Below are 22,322 nucleotides of genomic sequence, written 5' to 3' on the forward strand. Positions count from 1 at the left end.
TTTATAATAATATGGTGACCGGATTTCTTGGTTATTTCATAAAAATAATGAAGATAAGATTTACGATTTACGAGATATACATGAAGGTAATTTATCCCAAATTTATTTTTCATAATGTACAATAACAAACAGAAAATTAATTAATTAAAGTATTCATAGTATTCCATAGTTATATTTCCCATAATAGCGAATAGCTCACAATTGTTATTAATCAGTCAAAAGCCATTATTTACTCTTTAGTACAACTAGAAAGCGTTGCTTTCTCGTCATGACAACAATAATTTACAATTTTAACTTCACGTTCGTATCGAAGTTTCGCTTTGTATTGATAGTCACGCCCTGAAAATGGGTTTTGCTATGAATTCCTACAAAATATAATGCTGCAGCAAAACTAGAATTTATTAACATTTTAACCTTTTTGTTTTATTCGCATACAACATTACAATACTTTATCTATTTCTGAGTATGGAAGTAAGCTTGTTCTTTTTTAAACCTTTTCCGTCCATTTGTATTATTATTCTGTCTCTATTTTTCTCGAACTAGTGACTACTGACTATGGATTAAACTTTGACCATGATATAATAATTAATTAATTTTATTATAATGATTATAATGGCGCTAATTTTATTTGTTGACCGTCAAGTTAAAACCACTGTTAACCCTAGTTAGTATGTTATGTCACGTTTCGGGAATGCAACGGATGAGTCAGCGTTGCAATAATGCCAGCTTATCTCAATAGCTTTTCCATGAATCTTTAGAGTATAAAATATTGTACATGTTAACCGATTGTTTGTCCGTTAAAGCGGTAATTACAGTTATTACAGTAATTATTATAACAGTTGCTGTGAATTGACATGACTAGGTATTTAACTAACGTTTCTCACTTGTAGTAATCGATGACAATTGAATGTTTCCCAATAACATTCACACGGACTTATTTCACATTTATAAATGTACAAGACAATTTTGACATCAATACATACCACGCATATTTTAAAGTACAAGTTCATATCTAGCGATCTTTCTAGTACCGTGACTATCATTAATGGCGTTAACATAATCTACAAACAATACTAAATCACCACCTTAAATGCTTCTGATAAGAAATATTTTTCACTTTTATTGTTTTCAATTCCATTAACAGTATTTGCGATCTACTTCAGTACTTATTGTTCAATGTATTGACTGCTTATTTATTGTTGTACATGTTGAGAGATCGGGTTACTTTTTGTGATCTATTGTAGTTAATCTTTCACGCGCAGCTAACTAGACAATGGACTGTTTAATTGTCAGTTTACTTCACCTCTGAGCGTGTTAAGTAGTGATCTAGATCTGAGTGCACAGACGCCTACATCTTGATCAATCTGTTCTCCTCTAGAAAATATACGTATAAAAATATAGTAGCTAGGTGACAAACGTTCATAATAACCTGCGTTAAAATAATTCGTTCTTGTCTTTAGCATTCTAGTTTTATTTCGTTATATTTGTAAAGTTATGTTTAAGGCTTGATTTCTATCGGTTTTTTTCTTTAAAAATGTTTTTGTACTTATTTTCGGCCGCCTTTTAATAAATTTGACTATTTGAATCCTCCTGTCGTACTAAGAAACAGATTGTTGGAATTATTTTATAGAGCACGTCGTTTGCCGTTGTAACTTTTTCTAAGCTACAATAAACTTCTAGATTAAATCTCTAAGGTTGTGGATTTCCTACTTGTGTAGTAACCGATATATTGCAGTGAATTGTAGGTTTTCTGATATATGATCTCCATGCATAGTATTACCGACACGATTGTCAAACAAGGAAGTTTGGTAACTCACTGTGTCTATATGCGAGTTACACAAGTATCAATGATCTCAATTTTGTAATTTTCACGTGTGAATTCTCGTTAACTTGTTATTTTGTACTTTGCAAAACTAGTAAACTTAACAATGTCATGTGTTACAGAATAAAGTTAATTGTTCATTTTAAAGTGTGTCGCTTAATATGTAAAGTTATGTATATGTTCGCAAGCTGTTTTAATAATTAACAGCAATTGCATTAAACTTTAGTGTTTACATAACTTGTAGAACTTATCGGATACAAAATTAACATGTTGGTGCTGTTCTATATGTTTTTAAATTATATCTGTTACGTAGTGTTGATTTTTGATTCTCATTTTACCCTAGACTCATCGTGTCACCTTATATTTTGCACGTGTCAGCACTTTGCAGGCTTGAATTGGTACGTGTGTGCGTAATATCATCCCTCAGACAGTCTGTCCCGTGGCCGTGGTCGGGTATTATGAGAGACGCTATAATGCCATGAAAGGATTGCATTATGCAGAGCTAAGGCTTCGTTGTACTACAATATTGAATCAACAAAGCTAAATCCATTGTCTTACATTTTGTAAGCATGTTCTAAAGGTCAGGGCACATAATAACGTTGTTAGATATAATAATACACTCTTTATTATTCTGAAAATTACTCCCAAAACTAGCAGAGCATCATTACGTAGTCGAGTTAAACTTTAGTTAGTAAACGTCGAATTTTCATCAAAAAGTATACGGTTGAGGCTAATTGTCCAATCAATATCTCCGGCACTCTTTACGTAAGAATCGTAGAAACTGTTTCTTTATATTCGCGATGCCACGAATCCACCATTAGACACAACACTACCTCTAACAAAATATTAACAAATTTTCTTTAACGCTTTCGCTACAATTACGAGTATAAAATTGATTACCCTACACTATAAAAGAAATGCCGGTTCACGGCAATGGACTTCACTATCTCGCTTATTGGAGGTAATATTTCAAATCGCCTATCGACTAACATCGGTCGTCGGATCAAACTTAATGCTCTTATTCCCCGCAATGGAATAGCGATCATTATTGGCTTGGCACGTCATTATTTTTAACATCTCTTTTTCGTGCTCGACCATGCTGAAATTATTTGCTTAATACCAAGCTTAGTTAATGATTTCAATACGTTTCTATTAAACCAAAACTTAACTGATTTGAGCTGGTCCTGCTACCTACTGATTTTATTGCCTAGTTTTGAAATAAAAACTGAATAAAATAAGAACACTGTAAAACTATACACCAGCATATGAGTGTGATTTAATTAAAAGCATTTGCTCAACTCAACAAATAGGCACAACAAAAGGATTGATATGCACTTCGTGCGTTTCCTGTTCAATAAAACTAACAATCGAACTATAAAATATCATCAATATTTACTGGTTTCCGTGTATGATTTCAGCTCGTTTTCCTGATTCTTGGACAGGTCAATAGAATTTATAATGAACTTTACAATTTTCTCACAGACGTAAAATAGCGATTTTACGATTGAGAAACTGAGTTATTAAAATAGAAAGTACTAAACCAGCAACAGGAAATTACAAATGCTATTATTAAAATACAATACCCGCTATTGAACCTGAGAACGGTGAGTCTAAAATAATCATGTGAAACACATTGCCCTCTCATGACTTGCATCGTTCGGCACACACTGGAATTCCTTCTTACTAATTAATGCTTGTATATAGTTGCAATTAAAAACGGACTAGATTTAGAAGAGATCTGTATTATAATGTTATTGTTCACATGCAGGAACGAAACCAAACAATGAGTTCAGGCACGCGGTCGCCCCTCCAATACACGTAATAAGAAACTCGGAAAGCACTGTCATGCAACTAATTTCCCATTTATTGAATCACATTACACATATGTAACTACTTGAATGTTACTTCGAATTGTGTGTACACGGAAATGTATGTCACAGAAGAAATAGCGACAAATGTTTTGTTTGATCGTGTCAACTTCGTTTGCAGATATCATTATTATTTTTACAACAGTTTGACAGTTCCTATTGCGTAATTCGTGAACTAATATTTCCTTATCTACGAATTAAAATCAATCAAAAGTCACATCAGTAAATAAGTACTCAACCTTAAGGTATTTTCCCAATTAATGATGAAGTTTAATACTAGAAAAACTCAACTATGTAATAACAATTAACAAAATGAGTTCGTCGGTTTAGCGTCGCAACACTGTCTTCGTGACAAAAACAATCAGTGAAAGTGTCTTCGGTCCCGCTTGTCAGTCGCACTGAATGAGACCTCTTTTTACATGAAAACATTGCAATGTCCATAATTATGATGAATTGACTAATTGCAGAGTTTATGACAAACGCAGTATGATAAAATCGAAGATCGTGCATCATTTCATTTTATTTCTATCATTTATCATTTTCTTATGCACCTATAATTGCCTCAAATATAAACGTTAATACTGTTTTAAAACATTTTTGGTGTTTAATCAACATTTTGCTTCTGATGTAAGATTTCAGGTACATCATTATAAGTCTAGCAATTTTATATCTAATTTGTAATCCAGGCATTACTCGTAGAATTACGCAATAATTTTGAATGTAGTACTCACTTGATTATAATCTCAATAGCATCCTAATGAACATCTTCAAATGATTTATATGACGTGATTACAATAATTTTGTGCAACAAATTATAAATAACCTTTTCATTTGACATGATGCTAGGTCAAAACTGTCTAAATTTAAATAGTCTTAAATTTTCTAAGGATATTTTGAGTCAGCCACATTTATTACACTAGGCAGTAATATTAAACAATGTAGTTTTATGAAATAACATGTATGTGATATCAATATACTCTTATATTCGGCTCTAGAATTGGGTTTAGTTTTTTATGTAATGAAAACAATCCTTTTTAATCATGCATGCAGGGGGAAAATATATTTGGCGAGTGTCCGTGATTCACCAGAAAAGTAGAGTCCCAATATCATTACTCAATGTAGACTTAGTAGGTAGGTAAAGATCTCGGGAATAACATGGCATAATAAGGTATTGGTATCATCTGTGTATACCAAACTTAGTATCGTAAAAAAAACTGTGATGTCGATCAACATCCGCTCCCCATAATAAAAAAAAATTGTGACTAATTTACTAGTTTCTACAAGGCATTGACAACATTGATATAACAAATCATTGCCGTAGAAGGACAACTCTACTATTTCGGAAATAATAATGATATCCGGTATACACAATACATATTTAGAGAACATTTTTATATATTTCCGCAAATCACCGACTATATTTGGTTAGGACCCTTCATCAAATATACATATGATATTTAACCACACCGGTATTACATATGCCTACAATAATAATAACATGCTCCGAGACCCGTTACGTCTGTTCGTTTGCTAACACAATGTTGAGAGATATTACGTATGATGTCACTCGTCTTACGAGGGCCTGCGAAGACAACTGATCATTAAGCTGATAGGTATGCTAACTACACTGCAACAGCCTGAAGCAATGTATTCAACAAATCAACAGTGTCTCGATTGTGTACGAACATTAAATTAAGTTTGTTGAACATACCGCTAAGTCAAGTCAGTACAAATTAGCTCTATAGTAAACATTAGTGTGGGCTTTGTACAAATATTGCCGAGTCATATCGCGTAATTGCGACACCCGCAATCCCACAAGGTTGACACCGATTCTACACCACACTTGTGTTAAAGAAGTCACTATAAGTAGGTACATCTTAGTTACACCATCGCGCTGTAACCAACGTTATGTGACAGTGTCTAATGATTACATTTAGTGCGCGTAATTATGGACGTATGTAGAGTTGAAAGTTTAAGATATAACGGCAATAAATCAGAATCACGAAATACGCATATTTCATCAGAATGTTACACTTTCTCAGCCTGTAATTTGATGAGCTAAAAATTTACGTAATAATTAATTGGATATGAATGTCGGAGTAGATTTCCTTTGTAATCATGTATCAACACTTGTTAATGCCGTGTTTTTGGGGACTCAATATTAATTTAATGTTCAATAAGTTTTACCAAGTATCATGATTATGAATTCAAACTCCAATACAACGTTATCGCCGTTATACTGCATAGAAATGTCATTACTGTGACCACATCGTTGGTGTCAGTTTATCGATAACTATACAGAGTGTACTCTATCCTCATTCAATCGATAAACACGCGATGGCACATGCAACGGCATATTAAATTCATTCCATTCTTTTCTCGGACACTCCATATTTAGATAGTGCACAGGTGGTATGACCTACGCCAGTGACAATATCTATTTCATGCTTTAAAGCGAACGGATTCAACATAGAGATAACACTATTCTTATAACCTGTTCATTGGTAACATCGTACGAATTACCATCAATTTGAATATATTATAATATTATATTACCTCAGTCTGCATCATCGCTATGGTAAATTGAGTGAATAATACACATTCCACTTTCTACACTTGTCTCGTTTTTGATTCAATCTAAAAATAAAAAGTATATAGAAAGTGGCTATATATAATTTACATATATTAAACAATTAAAAGAATCACGATGAAATTAGTTTTTATTAGAAATCAATAAACTTCCGCCGATATGTTCGCTTTAGCCGCGGTACAGTTATTTCTTGGCGGATGTTTCAAGTGTTTCACGTGCTAATTGCCGTACATTTTTTTATCACAATACGATGCATTTTGTGCTAACTATTATAACGACATTCAATGAATAAAGTGTCTGCTTTACAAATGACCACGAATATCTGAGCTACAAATAGGTCGCCCATAAAAACTTATTTTCAAGTGGCTCTTCATAATGAATCTCGTTTGTGCCACGATTAACAACACATCATACTTTTACGATTTATACTCAGTTCGCACGCTATGTGCCGACTGTCGGCTTGTAGGTATCTTAGGAATCTAACCTGGAGAATTGATAAGTGCTCTAGATGGTTGGATGGTGTGTTTGTGATTGTTCTTGCATTACTGCACCTCATATATCCACGCACTGTTCATGCATAACGCTAGCAGAATTACAATAACGTCGCTTTCAACACAAGGTATTGTTATCCATTAGATCTCTCACCTCGGGTGAAGAAACAGCGATATAGCGTGTAAATATGCAGTTAGATTTTCTCTAGCACAGGATATCGATAATTTCCCTTCTGTATTATCTATGATAAGAAATTACACATCTTTTTGGCATTTAAACTGCCGGTTTCATACTCTACAAAAAGATATAATTATTATACTTATTGTGCAAAATTTAGATTCGCCAAATTATACTAGGTACTGTGGTGAATTTGGTATCACTAGGTAGCAAAATCTTAACAAATGATTATAAAGTAAACCACTAGGATCAAACAGAAACACACAACCTGTTAATACGGTTTATTGGGACGGATGTCATTACTAGCTCTGACTTGCTACTACCTTGAAAGGCAAATCAAACATCCATATTTGCAGCGTTCGGTTATTCGTTACTTACATGGCATATCTTACAAGTGTTACGTGTTTGATTACAGACGCTGTTTCAATGAGTTGAGCCATGCGCAGTGACGTGGCATACCGCGGGCTGTCCCAGCACGTGGAGCTGGACCGCGCTGCCGACCCTCGGGATAGGTTCACTCTGCAGGAACTCATCGGCGAAGGCACCTATGGAGAGGTTTACTGTGCCAGAGATAAGAAGAGTGGCAGACGGGTTGCGGTCAAGGTAACTAACACAAAGTACAATACTCAACATTATCTAAACAAACATTAACGGACGATAATTATGTTGCTGTTTATTTTGCTTATTATTTGTGCACTTGAGTTCCAACAAAAAGGTTTTTGTTCTCCAAACTAAGAAGCTCGCATTACTCATAATAAAAGTTGTTTACCTTATCTTAGACCTTTACATGAGGCGACGTCATACAAAAGCTATCGTTTGCTCAAGAATATCGCGGTACTCGTAACTATTATTTCCACATGTTATTTTAGTACGAGCACGGCTAAGGTCAACAACATTAATAGGGCATGCACTCGTAAACTGCGGGTGAAATCCGAGAGAAACTCCGCGTCGCACTCGCACTAGCCCTACAAGTTTAGTTTATTAAGAATTCACCATAAATTTTAATGGCTTCTGTTAAGGCGTAGTTGTTAAACTTGAAAAGTTTTTGATTAACAATCTGTGAACAGTTTAACTTCTTTCATTGAGCAGACAATGGTTAGGTTAATTAAAAGTGTGAAGAACAAAAAACTTGCATAATTTAATAGGCATATTGTACTTATGTATGTAGGTATCTATTAACTACGTAATATATGACAATGTTGCGTAGTTAAAAATAAACCGATGAATTTTTATAGAGGTATTGTTAGCATACCGCATGCAATTGATTGTATAGATGTTATCTCAAATGTAGTGTATTCGTGTCAAGGTCGTCAAACAATACATGGTTGGGCCGCCTCTCGTTTTGTACAGCCTACTGTTGCTCGTACTAACTTAACCGAATTATTCAATTGACGTACTCATCAACGCCATGAATATTTATGAAATTCATACATAATAGTTGTATACTTCAATTTATTTCAGATCCTCGAAAATATCACAGAAAATATAGAAGAAATAGAAGAAGAATTCCTTGTATTTCGCGACTTATCTAGCCATCCAAACATTCCAGAATTTTTCGGTCTGTTCTTAAAACGAGGAGTTTGTCCAGACGACGACCAAATATGGTTCGTCATGGAGGTCGGTATTATTCACGTTATTTTTAGCGCACTGCGTTTAATGCGAAGAACATAAATCTAGCCGACCTTTAAATTTTGCAGCTCTGTACAGGCGGGTCGGTGACAGATTTATGCGCGGGAATGCGGGCTCGCGGTAGCAATCTCACCGAACCACAACTGGCTTATGTGTTGCGAGGAACTGTGCGGGCCTTGACACATCTACACGCGCACCGGTGCATGCATCGCGACGTTAAGGGACATAACATACTTCTTACCGAAGATGCCGAAGTTAAACTGGTCGATTTTGGAGTGTCCTCACACTTGGCCGCCACCGCAGCGAGGAGAAACACATCGGTCGGTACACCCTATTGGATGGCGCCTGAGGTAAGACCGTAAGACAATACTCGTGACCCCGAACATAATACGAGTGACGGTTTGAAAGTAGCTTAATGTTCTCGTTATCATTACGGTTTAAGGTCGGATTTGAATTGTTTTTTTGCAGGTCATAGCGTGTGAACAGCAACTCGACGAATCTTACGATTGTCGCTGTGATGTATGGTCTGTTGGCATAACAGCTATTGAATTAGCTGAAGGCGAGCCTCCTTTATCCGGATTACATCCGATGAGGGCACTTTTCCAAATTCCTCGCAACCCACCGCCATCTCTATCTCATCCGGAAGTGTTTTCGCCGCAACTTGTTGACTTTATCGCCGATTGTTTAGTGAAAGACATGAATCAGAGGCCATTTGCAAGGGAGTTACTGGAACATCCTCTACTACTCGCAGTCAGTAGCTTTGAGGACAAGGTACTTGTATAACAAAATAAATATTAACATGTAGTTAGATAAGTGTTTAACTCTTCCAAATCATGAAGTTTAAGAAGTATTATCTAATCTGCGCGTTCATAGTTTTATGATACTCAGAGAAAAGGTATTTATGATACTTAACGATTTACTGAGAGGCTATCATATAAGCAGCTTTAAGTGGTGAAACGCAAATTAAACAAAACTCTGAAGTTGTTTTCTTCAACGCCACAACCATCCGCAATTGAACCGAATTGTATAGCACTCTTTGTTTTGGGAACATTCATTATACCGCTAACAACGAAGCCTGTGCAAAAAACGTCACTAGAACCTTTTCAAATTAATTTGCAGATCCGTAAAGAGCTTCAAGCTGAAATAAAACGACAGAGAGCGGAAGGGCGAGGTTCGCGCGCGCCTGAAGCTACGACGAAGAGAGGAAAACTCAAATCGCATCGAAAAGCGCGACCAGAGAAAATGTACACCGATGACTTAGCGACACTAGAAGTACTAACAGAAGATGCCATCGTAGACCAACTACAGAAAAGATACACTCAAAATCAAATATACACCTACATTGGGGACATATTGGTCGCTGTCAATCCTTTTACGGATGTAGGAATCTATACCACCAAGGTAGTTATGAAAGCAAAAAAATTCAATGCATCGCACCGCATGCTTCCTTTTTGGTCGGCGATAATTTTAATTAATTTACATTCACACTTATGGAGTTGAATAATAAAGTTGTGTTGGGGTTTCTCCGGGATTTTTTCCGCATAGAATGCTTTAACTTAGCTAATGTTACAAAAGCATAATGTTGCTCATTTCACTTCTTGTCACTCAATTACCACGACAGAAGTGAATCCTTATATCAAATCGAATGATACATTTTATGAATAAAAGCGCTTTATCAAACTTCGTAGAAGCTTTCTGTAGAATGCAATTCGATACAGTATATTCTTTAGTTTATTATTCTGCTTAATTTGCTTATTCAGAGTAGCCTTCAAAGAATTAATCTTCACTTCTAGACTCAACAGATATACCAGGGTCGGTGTCGTTCGGACAACCCGCCTCATATCTACGCGGTGGCGGACGCGGCGCATCAAGCACTCATGCATCAGAAACAACATCAAGCTATCGTCATCTCTGGAGAGAGCGGCGCGGGGAAAACTGAATCCGCGAATTTGTTGTTGAAACAACTCGTTTTCCTTTCAAAGGTATAAACTTTATATATTTTTACTTTAGTCTTTCGCTTTGCATATTTATTGTAATAGAATACGTGATTAACGCCAACACTTGCCTTGGAATGCTTGACGTTTCGGCGCCGCCGCGCCGGTTACACTGACTGTAATCGCAGGTTGACTGTTAATAAATTCTTTACATATTATCTTTCGTTTTAAACTAACTTTGGTTCGTATTAATTAACTGGTATCAATTTAGAAACATGGCTTTAAGAACATATTTTTGAATTTTGGGTAAACAAGTTCTTTCAACGATACGTCCTGGCCTTAGAATCTTACTGTCAGGGCCAATAACACGTCTTCAGATGCGGAACGCCTCATCTATCTACAAATAACAGTTGATGTTGCCTAGTCACAAACAATCGTAGACCTATATCTATCTGCACCTACACATACCTTTATATTCGTATGTTATTGAAACCGGCTGTTAGAGTTCAGTCCCATACTTTTGCATGCTTTTGTTTTATAGTTATGTTCAGTTACTAGTTCAACGAACTGCAATTTGAATTCATATTATTATGTTGATAACCGACGCTCTTGGTGCTTATTGTCAATTTACCAGCGTGAATAATGTTTAGTTGACTTTTGAAAGAGGTTTACAATTTACATTTTGAACAATGTATGGACTTTATACACTTCACTTCTGAAAGAATTTCTGTATGACTAAACAATTAAGTTAACAATCGAAGCACATAAGAGTGTGTATGGGACCGTTCGAGAAGGAAGTGTATTAGTTTTAAGTGTTTATTTTTGTTATTCCAGACTCAAAATCGTAATTTAGAGGAGAAGATTCTTCAAGTGAATCCGATTATGGAAGCGTTCGGTAACGCCCGCACCGGGATCAACGCGAACAGTTCTCGTTTCGGCAAATATTTAGATTTGTCTATGATGAGAGTTGGAAGAATCTCAGGCGCTCGAATATCTGTGTATCTTCTTGAGCAGTCAAGAGTTGTTCATCAAGCTTTGTAAGTACCACTTTGTACACTATTTTTAATTCACAATGACTGGCACAAAACATTGACATAAGTATAACACTTTGTGATTCTTCTGCAATATTTTACTGAAGGAAATGAAAGGCAATGAGAGTGCTTATTGATGGTGAGTCGGCAACCCACTTTCTTGTTGCGATTTTTGAGTTCGCTGTGTCATACTTGACCGGTCATATATCGGCAGACGTTATTTGTGCATTATATGGATGATTGATTGAATGTGTGAAGTAAATAGAAAAAAATGTAGGTGAGTAGCTACTACTTACACGATCTTTAGTGTTAAGTTTTGATATTAGCACTAAATTGAATAACGAAGCTTTACACTGGAGCGGTAAAGTACAATTAAGTATGTTTTTCGATAATGTGATTTGAAAAGCACCTAAATTGGAAGTATTTATTAATATGTATAGCTCTGGTAAATATATGTTCGTTTGTGTCAAATGTTCTAGATGGGAATAAGGTCACTTTGTACCTTTGCACCTTTTAACATAAATCATAGTTTAAAACTGATCACAGTTTATCCTTTTCTTCATTCCGAGAGGACACCTTTACGTAGCATGGTTTTTAAGATGTCCCGTAGTTAAAAATGTTTCTCCAGCTAATCGAGGTTAAGCCGATGTAATATTTTAACAGTTGTTTAATCAGTTGTTTGTATACAGGGGTGAGAGTAATTTCCACGTATTCTACTACCTATACGACGGGCTGGAGAGCGAGGGTCGCTGGCGCAAGTTCTACCTGGACGAGCAGCTCAAGTCGCGCCACCGCTACTTGCAGCCGCTCTCCGTCGCGCACCGCGAACACAACGTGCATCGATGGAGACAACTCAATCAGGCCTTCAAGGTACTGTACACTAAATACCGTTTTCTGTCGACATTTTAGTACAGTCTTTAAAAGTTTTTGTTTCACTCGGTTTTTACTGAAGTTTATAGTCGCCGTGTGGTAAACCTAATGTTTAAGTTGAACGTACAACACGAATGCATTTAACGTCGCTTAACAATCTAAAACAGCTGACTTAAGCTTGAAGAGCTCATAAACTTAATGCGTCTATGTGGTCATCCATCGCTATAATGTCCTTACCAATCGTTGCTCGCGTCACTGACTGCTTCCATGAGCAAAAATACTGAGCATTTGTTATTGTGAAAATGTTATTAACTTTAGCTATCGATAATATTCAATGTCTTTGACCGACATTTACAAAACTAAAATGTTCTAAACGTTTTTGATGATGTCATTTGCATTTACTTTTAGTCAGCTTTTCTTATACGGGGTAACTAATTTGTTATCCTTAAAAAGTGTTCTGAAATGATGAATAACTTTTTAGAGACGTAACTATTGAACGAACTTGTCTTTATAAAGAAAACGTTTAAGTATTTGATGTTTTTTACAAACCTGACGGTAACATAACTGTAACTAAATACATTCAGTCTTTAAAAATATGGATTGTTCTTGATAAGTGATAGATAGACTCTATATTTCATTTAATAACCAAGTATTCCTAATGTAGCGAACGTAGCCTTTAAAGTAGTATTTAGCTTTTCAAGCGACTTAATAACTCCTTTATGCTCTGAATTTGTCACAAATGTAATAAATACACCCTCAATGAGTAATTTTTTTTTATTGCTTTGTTTATAACTGTACCGTGACGTCACATTTCCAGGTGGTCGGCTTCCAAGACGAAGAAGTTCTAATAATCTACAAGATGTTGGCCGCGATTCTTCACCTCGGTGACATCGAATTCGGCGAGACGGCTGGCGAAGATAACGCTGATAATAAAGCCACCATAATCGACACCGCGCCGCTGCACAGAGGTACACATACATACATACATACGTACCGTTAACATATAAACCTTTACTACTGTTAGCTTAAAACGAATATTAATCACATCATGACTTTTTTTACTTTTGATTTGTATTTTAATACCACGGCTGATTTAAACAAAGGTATAGTCAGAGAAGAATGAAAAAGTTACCTACTTTAATTTTACAACGTTTCAGTAAAATTAGGTCTGCTATAGGCAGTTGAAAATCGAAAAAGTAATTCATGATTTTATTACATATCATCATTATTTTTATATTATTAGAATTCCACGTAGAGTTATTGCTGTCAAAACATCAAAGCCATTGGAAGGCCTTACCTTGTAATTAATTTTTAATTCCTATTATAGCATTACGACAAATCAAAGAACGTACTTTGTACCTTACATCACGATAAAATTGCATTATAATCCTTTAGATATGGTACGTAACATACAACCTATCATCGTTTTGTTAGTTGATGTTCGTCTTTTACTGTTAACTGTACTGCCTAATGTTAAGTTAAATATAATGACTGGAATTACGAGAGACCACGTTAGAAGCAGTCATCGTTTAACTGATGGCCACGTTAAGATAGTGTGGGAGAATTTGTGCTATTCAATTCTTTGTTTTTACATTGTTGTCGGGACTATTAAAATTTAAATATTCAAATCAAAGACTTATTTTTACACACACGGATACATAGTTATTTTTAAGTGAGTTTTCACACATAATAACTATGCTTAAGATTCAGGTACACGAGAGTCTTTTTTAATATTTATTTATCTTCTATATTGTTTAAAGGCGTAATGTTAAACATATTTATACGGAATGTGGCATACACTATACATATAATGTAGATTATGATCTAAATTTAAACATCTATTTGGCCCAATTCTACGCACTGTTGAGAAAAGACCTCCCCCTCAGTACTTAAACATAGGATAGTTTTTAACCAGGGAAATACTTTTGACGCGGACGAAGTTGGGCAAAAGATTATATGTCTAGAGAATTTAGTAGTCCACCTATAGCTGTGATAAAACAATAACAACAAAAATCAGTAAGACAAGTTTAATTGTTATTAATAATCATGATCAAAATTATATTTCAATAAAGATGTTATCAAGTGTTAAGAAATTCACGCATTAGCGAATGAATCGATTACACACGGTAACGTTAATATGATTACAGTACCGTACGTGCTGATTTACACTCAAATGCACATGTTCCACTCACAGAGCACTCACAGTCCAAAATCAATGAAGTTGAAAGTCCACTCATTTGCCTATAGAACTTTATGAAATATAGCTGACCCGCGCAACTTCGCTTGCGTCACATAAGAGAGAATGGGTCAAAATTTTCCCCGTTTTTGTAACATTTTTCGTTACTACTCCGCTCCTAATGGTCGTAGCGTGATGATATATAGCCTATAGCCTTCCTCGATAAATGGACTATCTAACACTGAAAGAATTTTTCAAATCGGACCAGTAGTTCCTGAGATTAGCGCGTTCAAACAAACAAACAAACAAACAAACTCTTCAGCTATGTAATATTAAATAATAATATAGTATTAGTATTAGTATAGATATATTGTGGGCAACGTTACCAAACTTTACTTATCTTTGAATCATTAGTAGGTACAAAATACAATCATTCTTATTAGAGACTAGCTGACCCGTGCAACTTCGCTTGCGTCACGTAAGAGAGAATGGGAATTTTCCCCGTTTTTGTAACATTTTTCGTTACTACTCCGCTCCTAATGGTCGTAGCGTGATGATATATAGCCTATAGCCTTCCTCAATAAATGGGCTATCTAACAGTGAAAGAATTTTTCAAATCGGACCAGCAGTTCCTGAGATTAGCGCGTTCAAACAAACAAACTCTTCAGCTTTATAATATTAGTATAGATCTACAGATGTACATCTCAAAGTAATATTTTCTGCGTGTGGAAATCAAACTCACGCTACCTTATTGAATAGGAGTTGTGTTTTTCACATTAAGTTCAAGTTAATATAAACTGTTAATTGTAAAACAATAAAAAAAGTATTGAGGAGTATTACAGCGATCTCCAAATAATTAAGTTGTTATCATTTTCATCATAAGTTACTTCACATTTTCATATAATCCAGCTTTATACACAGTAAATGCGAGTTTCCTAAAACTGTGTATAAATATTGAATTTCATAAATATCAGTTGAGCACGAAACTGCAGGTTCGGCATAAAGTTGGGAATGTTGCCAATATACTAGAACAGATTGTAATAAAAAGGATTGTTAGTACAGTGGCACAGATGGCAGTTTTGGCGTGCGCACGAAACCTGTAGCGAAAGGTCATGGAAAGTAAGAGTTACTAACTTTATAGGAGAAACTGTATTTATAGTTTTGGGTGAATAAACGTGCGGTGTTTTGAATTGTAAAACTGGTTTGTTCGTCGCAATAAATTTAATTCGTTTGTGGCTCCGAGTTTGAACTGGTTTTGTGATCATATTAATACGTAATGTTATGCGTTTTATTACTTAAGTAGAGATAGCTCGTCATTAAGTTGATTTCGTAAAGATTATTAGATTACTTTTGTAATACATACAGATTAATAGCAATTTAGTCAAAGTTTATTTAAATATTAAGAGTCCTTTCACTTGGAACCAGAAACATTACAACCAAAAGAATTGTTACCTTAAAGGAAATAAATGAAATATTTCAGCATGCATAGCTGTTAGAGGAAAACAGTCGTGATGTTAAAAATTGCATTCACTAAACTAATGAGCGTCCTCAGAATTTATCAAACCTACTACAGTCTTATCATCATTATTAATTGTATTTTTCTCATTCCTAGCTTCATGCCTCCTCGGCGTAGAGACGGTAGACCTGCGGGAATGTCTTCTAAGCAGCAGTGTAGTTGCGCGCGGGGAGACTATCGCACGACACAGCTCTCCGACTGAAGCCGCTGTCGCGAGAGACGCTACAGCCAGAGGCTTGTACGCGAGAGCCTTCGACAGAATAGTGGAGAGGATCAATGCACTGCTGTGTCAGAATAGACCAGCGTAAGTATTACCTTTTAGATATGTTACTAACTACCAGTTTACCATTGTTATTACAAGATACCTACGAATGAAGCTAAATAATGTTTAAGTACAAGTAGCGATCTTAGAAAATGGCGTTCTTTAGACTCTGCCTACCCTCATAGGAATAAAAGTGTGAATGTATCGTAAGCAAGAATTATTAATTGGAAACTAAGAATGTCTTTAATTAAGCACTATAAATCGTGTTGTTCTTTATAATAATCTATCAAGGAAAATGTATTATCACGTCATCTTTAGTATCCCGGGACAGGATTGGGGTTAGGACCTGTTGCACAATAATTATGTGCTATGATCCGATCAGGTACGATACGACGCGACGTACAATTCATCCGATCAATGTAGGAAGAAGTTATATGTTGATATTTCTGAGTCTTTGACCGAATGTAGTCTCCAAACTGCACTTGGCCCGAATGTGATGAACTCGAGGCTTTGACCTCTCTCTAACTCCAAAAGATCCTTGGCAAGCAGAACGACAACAAACAATTTATTTTTCATTTCTCTTTCAGAAACGAGCAGCTGTCCATAGGAATACTAGACATCTTCGGGTTTGAAAACTTTGCGAGGAATTCATTCGAACAGCTTTGTATAAACATTGCCAATGAACAAATTCAATACTACTTCAACCAACACATTTTTACTTGGGAGCAACAAGAGTACATGGCTGAGGGAGTCCCTGTTGATCTCGTAGAGTTTTCTGATAATAGACCAGTACTGGACATGTTGTTGTCGAGGCCTATGGGAATGCTGGCGTTGTTGGATGAAGAGAGTCGGTTCCCAAGAGCCTCAGATAGAAGCTTAATTGGTAAGACTATGATTTTTGATTAGCTTCTGATATTAATTATACTGCTACCTATATGACTTACGTATAAAGATGATGTTAGTGATTAGCGATAGGCCATAAAATACGCTTATTGGAGAGTTCCACATATTGTTTGATGAACTGAGTAAAGCAGCCAGCAGCAATGCACTACTCAAAGTCCTTCCAAGCGTCGAACTTAGTGATGCCAATGGTTAAAATCTGTTCGAAAATTTCGGATATGTCCTCACAAAAAGCTTTTATTTACTCTATACAGACATGATAATAATTATCTGTTTTTAAAAACGATTTTTTTTGTCTTACAGAAAAGTTCCACAACAACCTAAAGAGCAAGTACTACGTGCGTCCTAAGTCCGACGCCATCTGCTTCGCCATCCATCACTTCGCTGGTCGCGTGGTCTACCAAGCCGATGGTTTCTTAGAGAAGAACCGTAACTTCCTGCCTCCAGAAGTAGTTCAGTTGATGAGACAGAGCCAATATGATATTATCAGGTTCTTGTTCCAATGTCCCATCACTAAGACTGGCAATTTGTATTCACCGCTGCAAGGAGATATGGATAGGAGTCTTGAGAGTCCTACTTCTAGTGATGTTCGGGTAAGAAAAAAGCCTATACTGATCTTATTTTATGAATGTCAATGTCCTTTGTGGTCAATTGCACTTGAAGTTCGTGGGTTTAATTCCCACCATAACAAAGTTTTGTGTGATACCGTTATGGCATTTTGTGTTTTCGAACATTTTTGCTACGGTACAACATTAATTAGTTTTTTGCTCAAAATATTAATAATTAAAAATATCTGTATAATACTGTACTTGGTTCTAAATAAATAGAGATTCACCTATGGCATAAATTTACAGGCCACTCTCAACACCGTACTGTTCAATGACCATAGGTCATTTAGGTCAAGAGAAAATGTGATAATGACATGTTACATTTCAGGAGCGCTTCAACAGCCGTGGTCTAGCGTCTCAGTCTCGAGCACAACAAACAGTATCAACATACTTCCGATACTCTTTGATGGAACTGCTACAAAAGATGGTCAGTGGGACTCCTCAGTTCGTGAGGTGCCTCAAGCCAAACGACTCACGTTCTCCGAAGCACTTCGATTCAGCTAAGATATTGAAACAACTCCGCTATACGGGAGTCTTGGAGACGATTAGGATAAGGCAAAATGGGTTCTCCCACCGATTGACGTTTGAAGAGTTTCTGAAAAGGTTTGTACCATTTATCACTTAAGCGAGATCATTTAAAGATTGTACTGTCGACTCATGAGCGTTTAAAAATTTTTAGGGGCTCTAATCAGTATTACATTCGCAATTTTTCGATAGCTTCTAAATTTATTGATTGCTCCTCTGCTACTGTTAGTGATTAAGATCTTAGTTGATCCAATGCTGTTTATTGATCACAAATAACGTGGTACCACACTATTTGCCTGTATGTTACTGCTACAACAGCAATTATTATTAACCATTTTGTTCCTTGTTAGGTACGGGTTCTTGGCTTTCGGCTACGATGAGGAAGTGAAGCCAAGCCGTGATACAAGCCGACTATTGTTACTAAGACTGAAGATGGACGGCTGGGCGCTCGGCAAGTCCAAAGTATTCCTCAAGTACTACCACGTGGAACTTCTCGCCAGGATTTATGAAGAACAGGTAAGATAACAGACCAAAATTAAAACTTCTTTCGTAGAACTCAAACTGCTTCTTACAAAAGCCAAAATTCAACTGAAATGACTGCTAGGAATATATTTATTCAGAGCCAGGTTCAATCTAGATAAAACAAAAAAGTTATTCAGATAAAAAGTTTCCGCTATAATCTTACGTAAATCATATTTTTCACAGTTCGGTAGACAAGGGTTCTCTTTATAATAAAAACGCTGTCTACTTTTCCAAATGAATTTCGGGGAGGTACTATACCTACCTACTTAATACAACCAAGTTGACGCCATTCTAGACACTGCAAATAGAGCTTACTAATTATACCCATGTAGGGTCTACGTATATGACCATATGTATGGTAGAGGTGTGTTCAATTGGCTTATCACTTGTGGCTGTTAGGGTAAGTGGTATCGGAAACAGTCAATTACGATGAGATCGATCACTCGCTGCGTCAGGAAGCGATAGCCGACACACACGACCGCCATTTGCATCAGATATCCTTTGTTGCAACTATATTGATAGTATCTGTGCCTACGATATTTTATTTTGCACAACATTTTATAATTGGGTTTCCAAACGACCGAATCACGTTTGGCTTAAATATGCGATCGTTGAATTGGTTGCTTGTTTTGTTTGCTATACACAGATAATTTTAAATTGGTTTTAAAACGACATTACACAGTTTTACTAGTCGTTTATTAATAGGGCAGCGTCAGGTAGAGTCTATATTTAAAAAGCTCTATTTGTCTTACAAACTTTATAAAAAAAACTGAATTAAACTTAGCATCTCTCACACACTAAAACGTACTACGTAAACTAACGTAGCTGCAAAAGATACTCTCCAAGGTTTACAATAAAATTTTCTTCCAGATAAGAAAAGTAGTGTTAGTGCAAGCATGTGTCCGCGGCTGGTTGGCTCGTCGCTTATTCGAGCGGCTGAAGATGCAGATGGCTATCTCCGTGCTGACGCTGCAGAAGCACGTGCGCGGGTGGCTCACGCGCAAGAGACTGCAGGAACGACAGAGACAACTCGCTCGAGAGTTCCAGATGGAGCAGGAGAGCCAGAGGAAACAACACAAGTCTGGTATGTTTCAAACATTTGTACTTTTAGACATAGAAGTGCACTTTATGTGATGACTTTTTAAAAGAAAACATAAGTCGTGAGTTTTTTGAGGAAAGCACACACAAGAACTACACCTTTGTTATTCAGTTTCTAGCGTCAGTTGAGATAAGTGAAACAGTGTTTTATATTCGTCAACTTTAGGTAGTTTTAAGTTGTTTTTTTCCGAGCCAACGTCATATTTTTTTAGCAACAATAAAACCGGATGGACAGATTTGTATTTTTTTTGTATTAAAAAAGAGGCTCTGTTTGTGTGTGTAAAATAACATTTGAGCGACAACCACAATAAGCTGTCAAAAATGTATCAATGCCGTATCTCAATAGACGCTTATTGTCGCAATAAATATTGGAGCTGTAGCAGTTCAACTAAATGGTTGGAAGTTCAACAGTCAATATTATTTATTATATCCTCTCGTAATTATCACATTTGGCAAGCGGATTGCGACCGCAAACCATTGCACACGAGTTAACTGCAGCTTAATCAATCGCTAATGACTAATATTGGCTATAATGATAATGTTAGACTACTGTACTAATAGTCGACACACTGAGAATATTGGCAATTTGCTGTCCAACTGAACATTAATTGTCAGGCTTTAATATCATGAATGTGATTTGGAATTTACCAAGTTCAACGAACGAGAATTGCACTAGTGCACGTTGGCATTGGTAACGATTGTTTATGCAACATGATAGCCCGTCTGGGTAAAAGTCACTTTTATTTTCTGTCCGAGAAATCTCAATTTAAACCAGACCAAGATTTAAAATGCACATCGCAAATATTGTTGAACTTTCCCTCAGCGACTCGTTCGTATGTCTTGTTAGCTAAAATATTCAATGTCGTCGTAGGTGCCCCAAACAAGAACAAAGCAATGATGAAAGCGAAGGTACTGAGGCGGATGACGTCACAGGACAGCGACACCAGCGAGCCGCTCTCCAACAAAGAGAACATCGACACTAACAAAGCCGCCGTCGTTATTCAGAGCCGTGAGTTTTTGCCTCTTCCACTCCACAATACGTGAAATTCGATATAAAAGAATGCTAAACAAAGAATTTTTATGCGAAGTTTCAATAAAAACGAATGACAGTCGACGAAGATAAAAATACGTCACAGTGTTGTCTGTACTCCCACATTTCTTACCAATTCGTGTATTTATCACGATCAGAGAAAATAATTCACTCATTCCATACTTTACTAAAGATTTAATTCTAAAAAATGGATCAAGACGTGTTTACTAAAACCTTACTTTATAGCCACATTTATATTCCATTCACATTTCGTTGAAAAAGTTATTTCAATAAAGTTTAAAGCTTTGACCTTTTGCTTAAAACTGTAGAGGTAGAAGTAAATCTTAATTAGTTTCCCTAACTATGAGTTCGCGCATCAACGGATTTGAACGTGATTTATTTTGGTTAGATTTCCGCGGGTACACAGCTCGTCGCGCGTGGGCCAAGGGTCGCGCGCCACCCCCTCCCTCACACCCCGCACCCGCGGCACCACAACAACTCCTCATGCAGCAGTACTCGCAGCAGGAGCGAGCACACCAACTACAAACATTCGCTGATCAGGTATGTACCTATTTATAACTTTTCAATTACTACTGATGGAGAACTAGTATCAAATATGTTTTACCCCCTTTTAAAACAATGAACTGTAAAAAAATCTACTACTGTTAGGTCCAAATACTAACGTAGATATTCAGCTAAAAATGTTCTCGAAATAGATCTGATACGGAGCATAACTCCGAGCCCGGAACGATTTTTTACTTTTATTATGCCACGTATAAAATAGACGTCCAATTTTCCATGTCCCGCACCGTATTCCCTGTAGGCCAATATTTCAACTGTAATCCTAGCGTAACGAGTCTGTAAGTCCGAAAGAGAAAAGAAACAAACCAGTTGCATTCCTTTGACGGCGCAGTCGGCTGGCGGGACATTCCATAAAATCGAACGTGACGGTGCATACCATTTCATCGAGTACCTGTAGTAAGGGTACGTCAAGTCGAACCGCACGTTCCATCAAATAGCAAAATCAGTTTTTCGAAGCGAACTTTTACATTTTCCACGTTACGTTAGCTTCGCTCGTCACCGTTGCAGAAAATTGTGATGAAACGAACCAAGCGATAGAATTGTGTCAACTATTTCGAGGACTGGTTCGATCAGATGGCACGTTAATATTAGATAACTTTATCGAAAATGGAAAAATTAACAAAACCGTTTCTTTTTTAGCCGCTTTTATAAAGGTTGATTTTGATCCCATAAAAACTGAACAAGTAGCTT

The 22,322-nt window shown here is 36.4% G+C and overlaps 1 protein-coding gene across 4 annotated transcripts in view; it reads left to right on the forward strand.

Moving 5' to 3' along the window:
* LOC142973622 (myosin-IIIb-like) overlaps nucleotides 1-22,322 on the forward strand; it is a 40,625-nt gene that overhangs the window by 13,460 nt on the left and 4,843 nt on the right. For 3 of the 4 annotated variants that reach the window (XR_012959518.1, XM_076115511.1, XM_076115531.1), the window contains exons 2-18: nucleotides 7,365-7,552; nucleotides 8,411-8,566; nucleotides 8,647-8,928; nucleotides 9,047-9,349; nucleotides 9,698-9,979; nucleotides 10,372-10,560; nucleotides 11,347-11,549; nucleotides 12,233-12,413; nucleotides 13,231-13,381; nucleotides 16,202-16,409; nucleotides 16,955-17,250; nucleotides 17,571-17,860; nucleotides 18,204-18,478; nucleotides 18,751-18,916; nucleotides 19,793-20,006; nucleotides 20,892-21,029; nucleotides 21,460-21,611. Coding sequence is in view for 3 of the 4 variants with exons in the window: in XM_076115511.1 (XP_075971626.1) it covers nucleotides 7,388-7,552; nucleotides 8,411-8,566; nucleotides 8,647-8,928; nucleotides 9,047-9,349; nucleotides 9,698-9,979; nucleotides 10,372-10,560; nucleotides 11,347-11,549; nucleotides 12,233-12,413; nucleotides 13,231-13,381; nucleotides 16,202-16,409; nucleotides 16,955-17,250; nucleotides 17,571-17,860; nucleotides 18,204-18,478; nucleotides 18,751-18,916; nucleotides 19,793-20,006; nucleotides 20,892-21,029; nucleotides 21,460-21,611 (3,651 nt within the window). In the remaining variant the exon portion in view is untranslated. The remainder of the gene's footprint in view (nucleotides 1-7,364; nucleotides 7,553-8,410; nucleotides 8,567-8,646; nucleotides 8,929-9,046; nucleotides 9,350-9,697; nucleotides 9,980-10,371; nucleotides 10,561-11,346; nucleotides 11,550-12,232; nucleotides 12,414-13,230; nucleotides 13,382-16,201; nucleotides 16,410-16,954; nucleotides 17,251-17,570; nucleotides 17,861-18,203; nucleotides 18,479-18,750; nucleotides 18,917-19,792; nucleotides 20,007-20,891; nucleotides 21,030-21,459; nucleotides 21,612-22,322) is intronic. The other variant, XM_076115522.1, reaches the window with a different exon arrangement.

Source organism: Anticarsia gemmatalis, chromosome 1 (assembly GCF_050436995.1).
Source record: "Anticarsia gemmatalis isolate Benzon Research Colony breed Stoneville strain chromosome 1, ilAntGemm2 primary, whole genome shotgun sequence".
Classification (NCBI taxonomy): Eukaryota; Metazoa; Arthropoda; class Insecta; order Lepidoptera; family Erebidae; genus Anticarsia; species Anticarsia gemmatalis.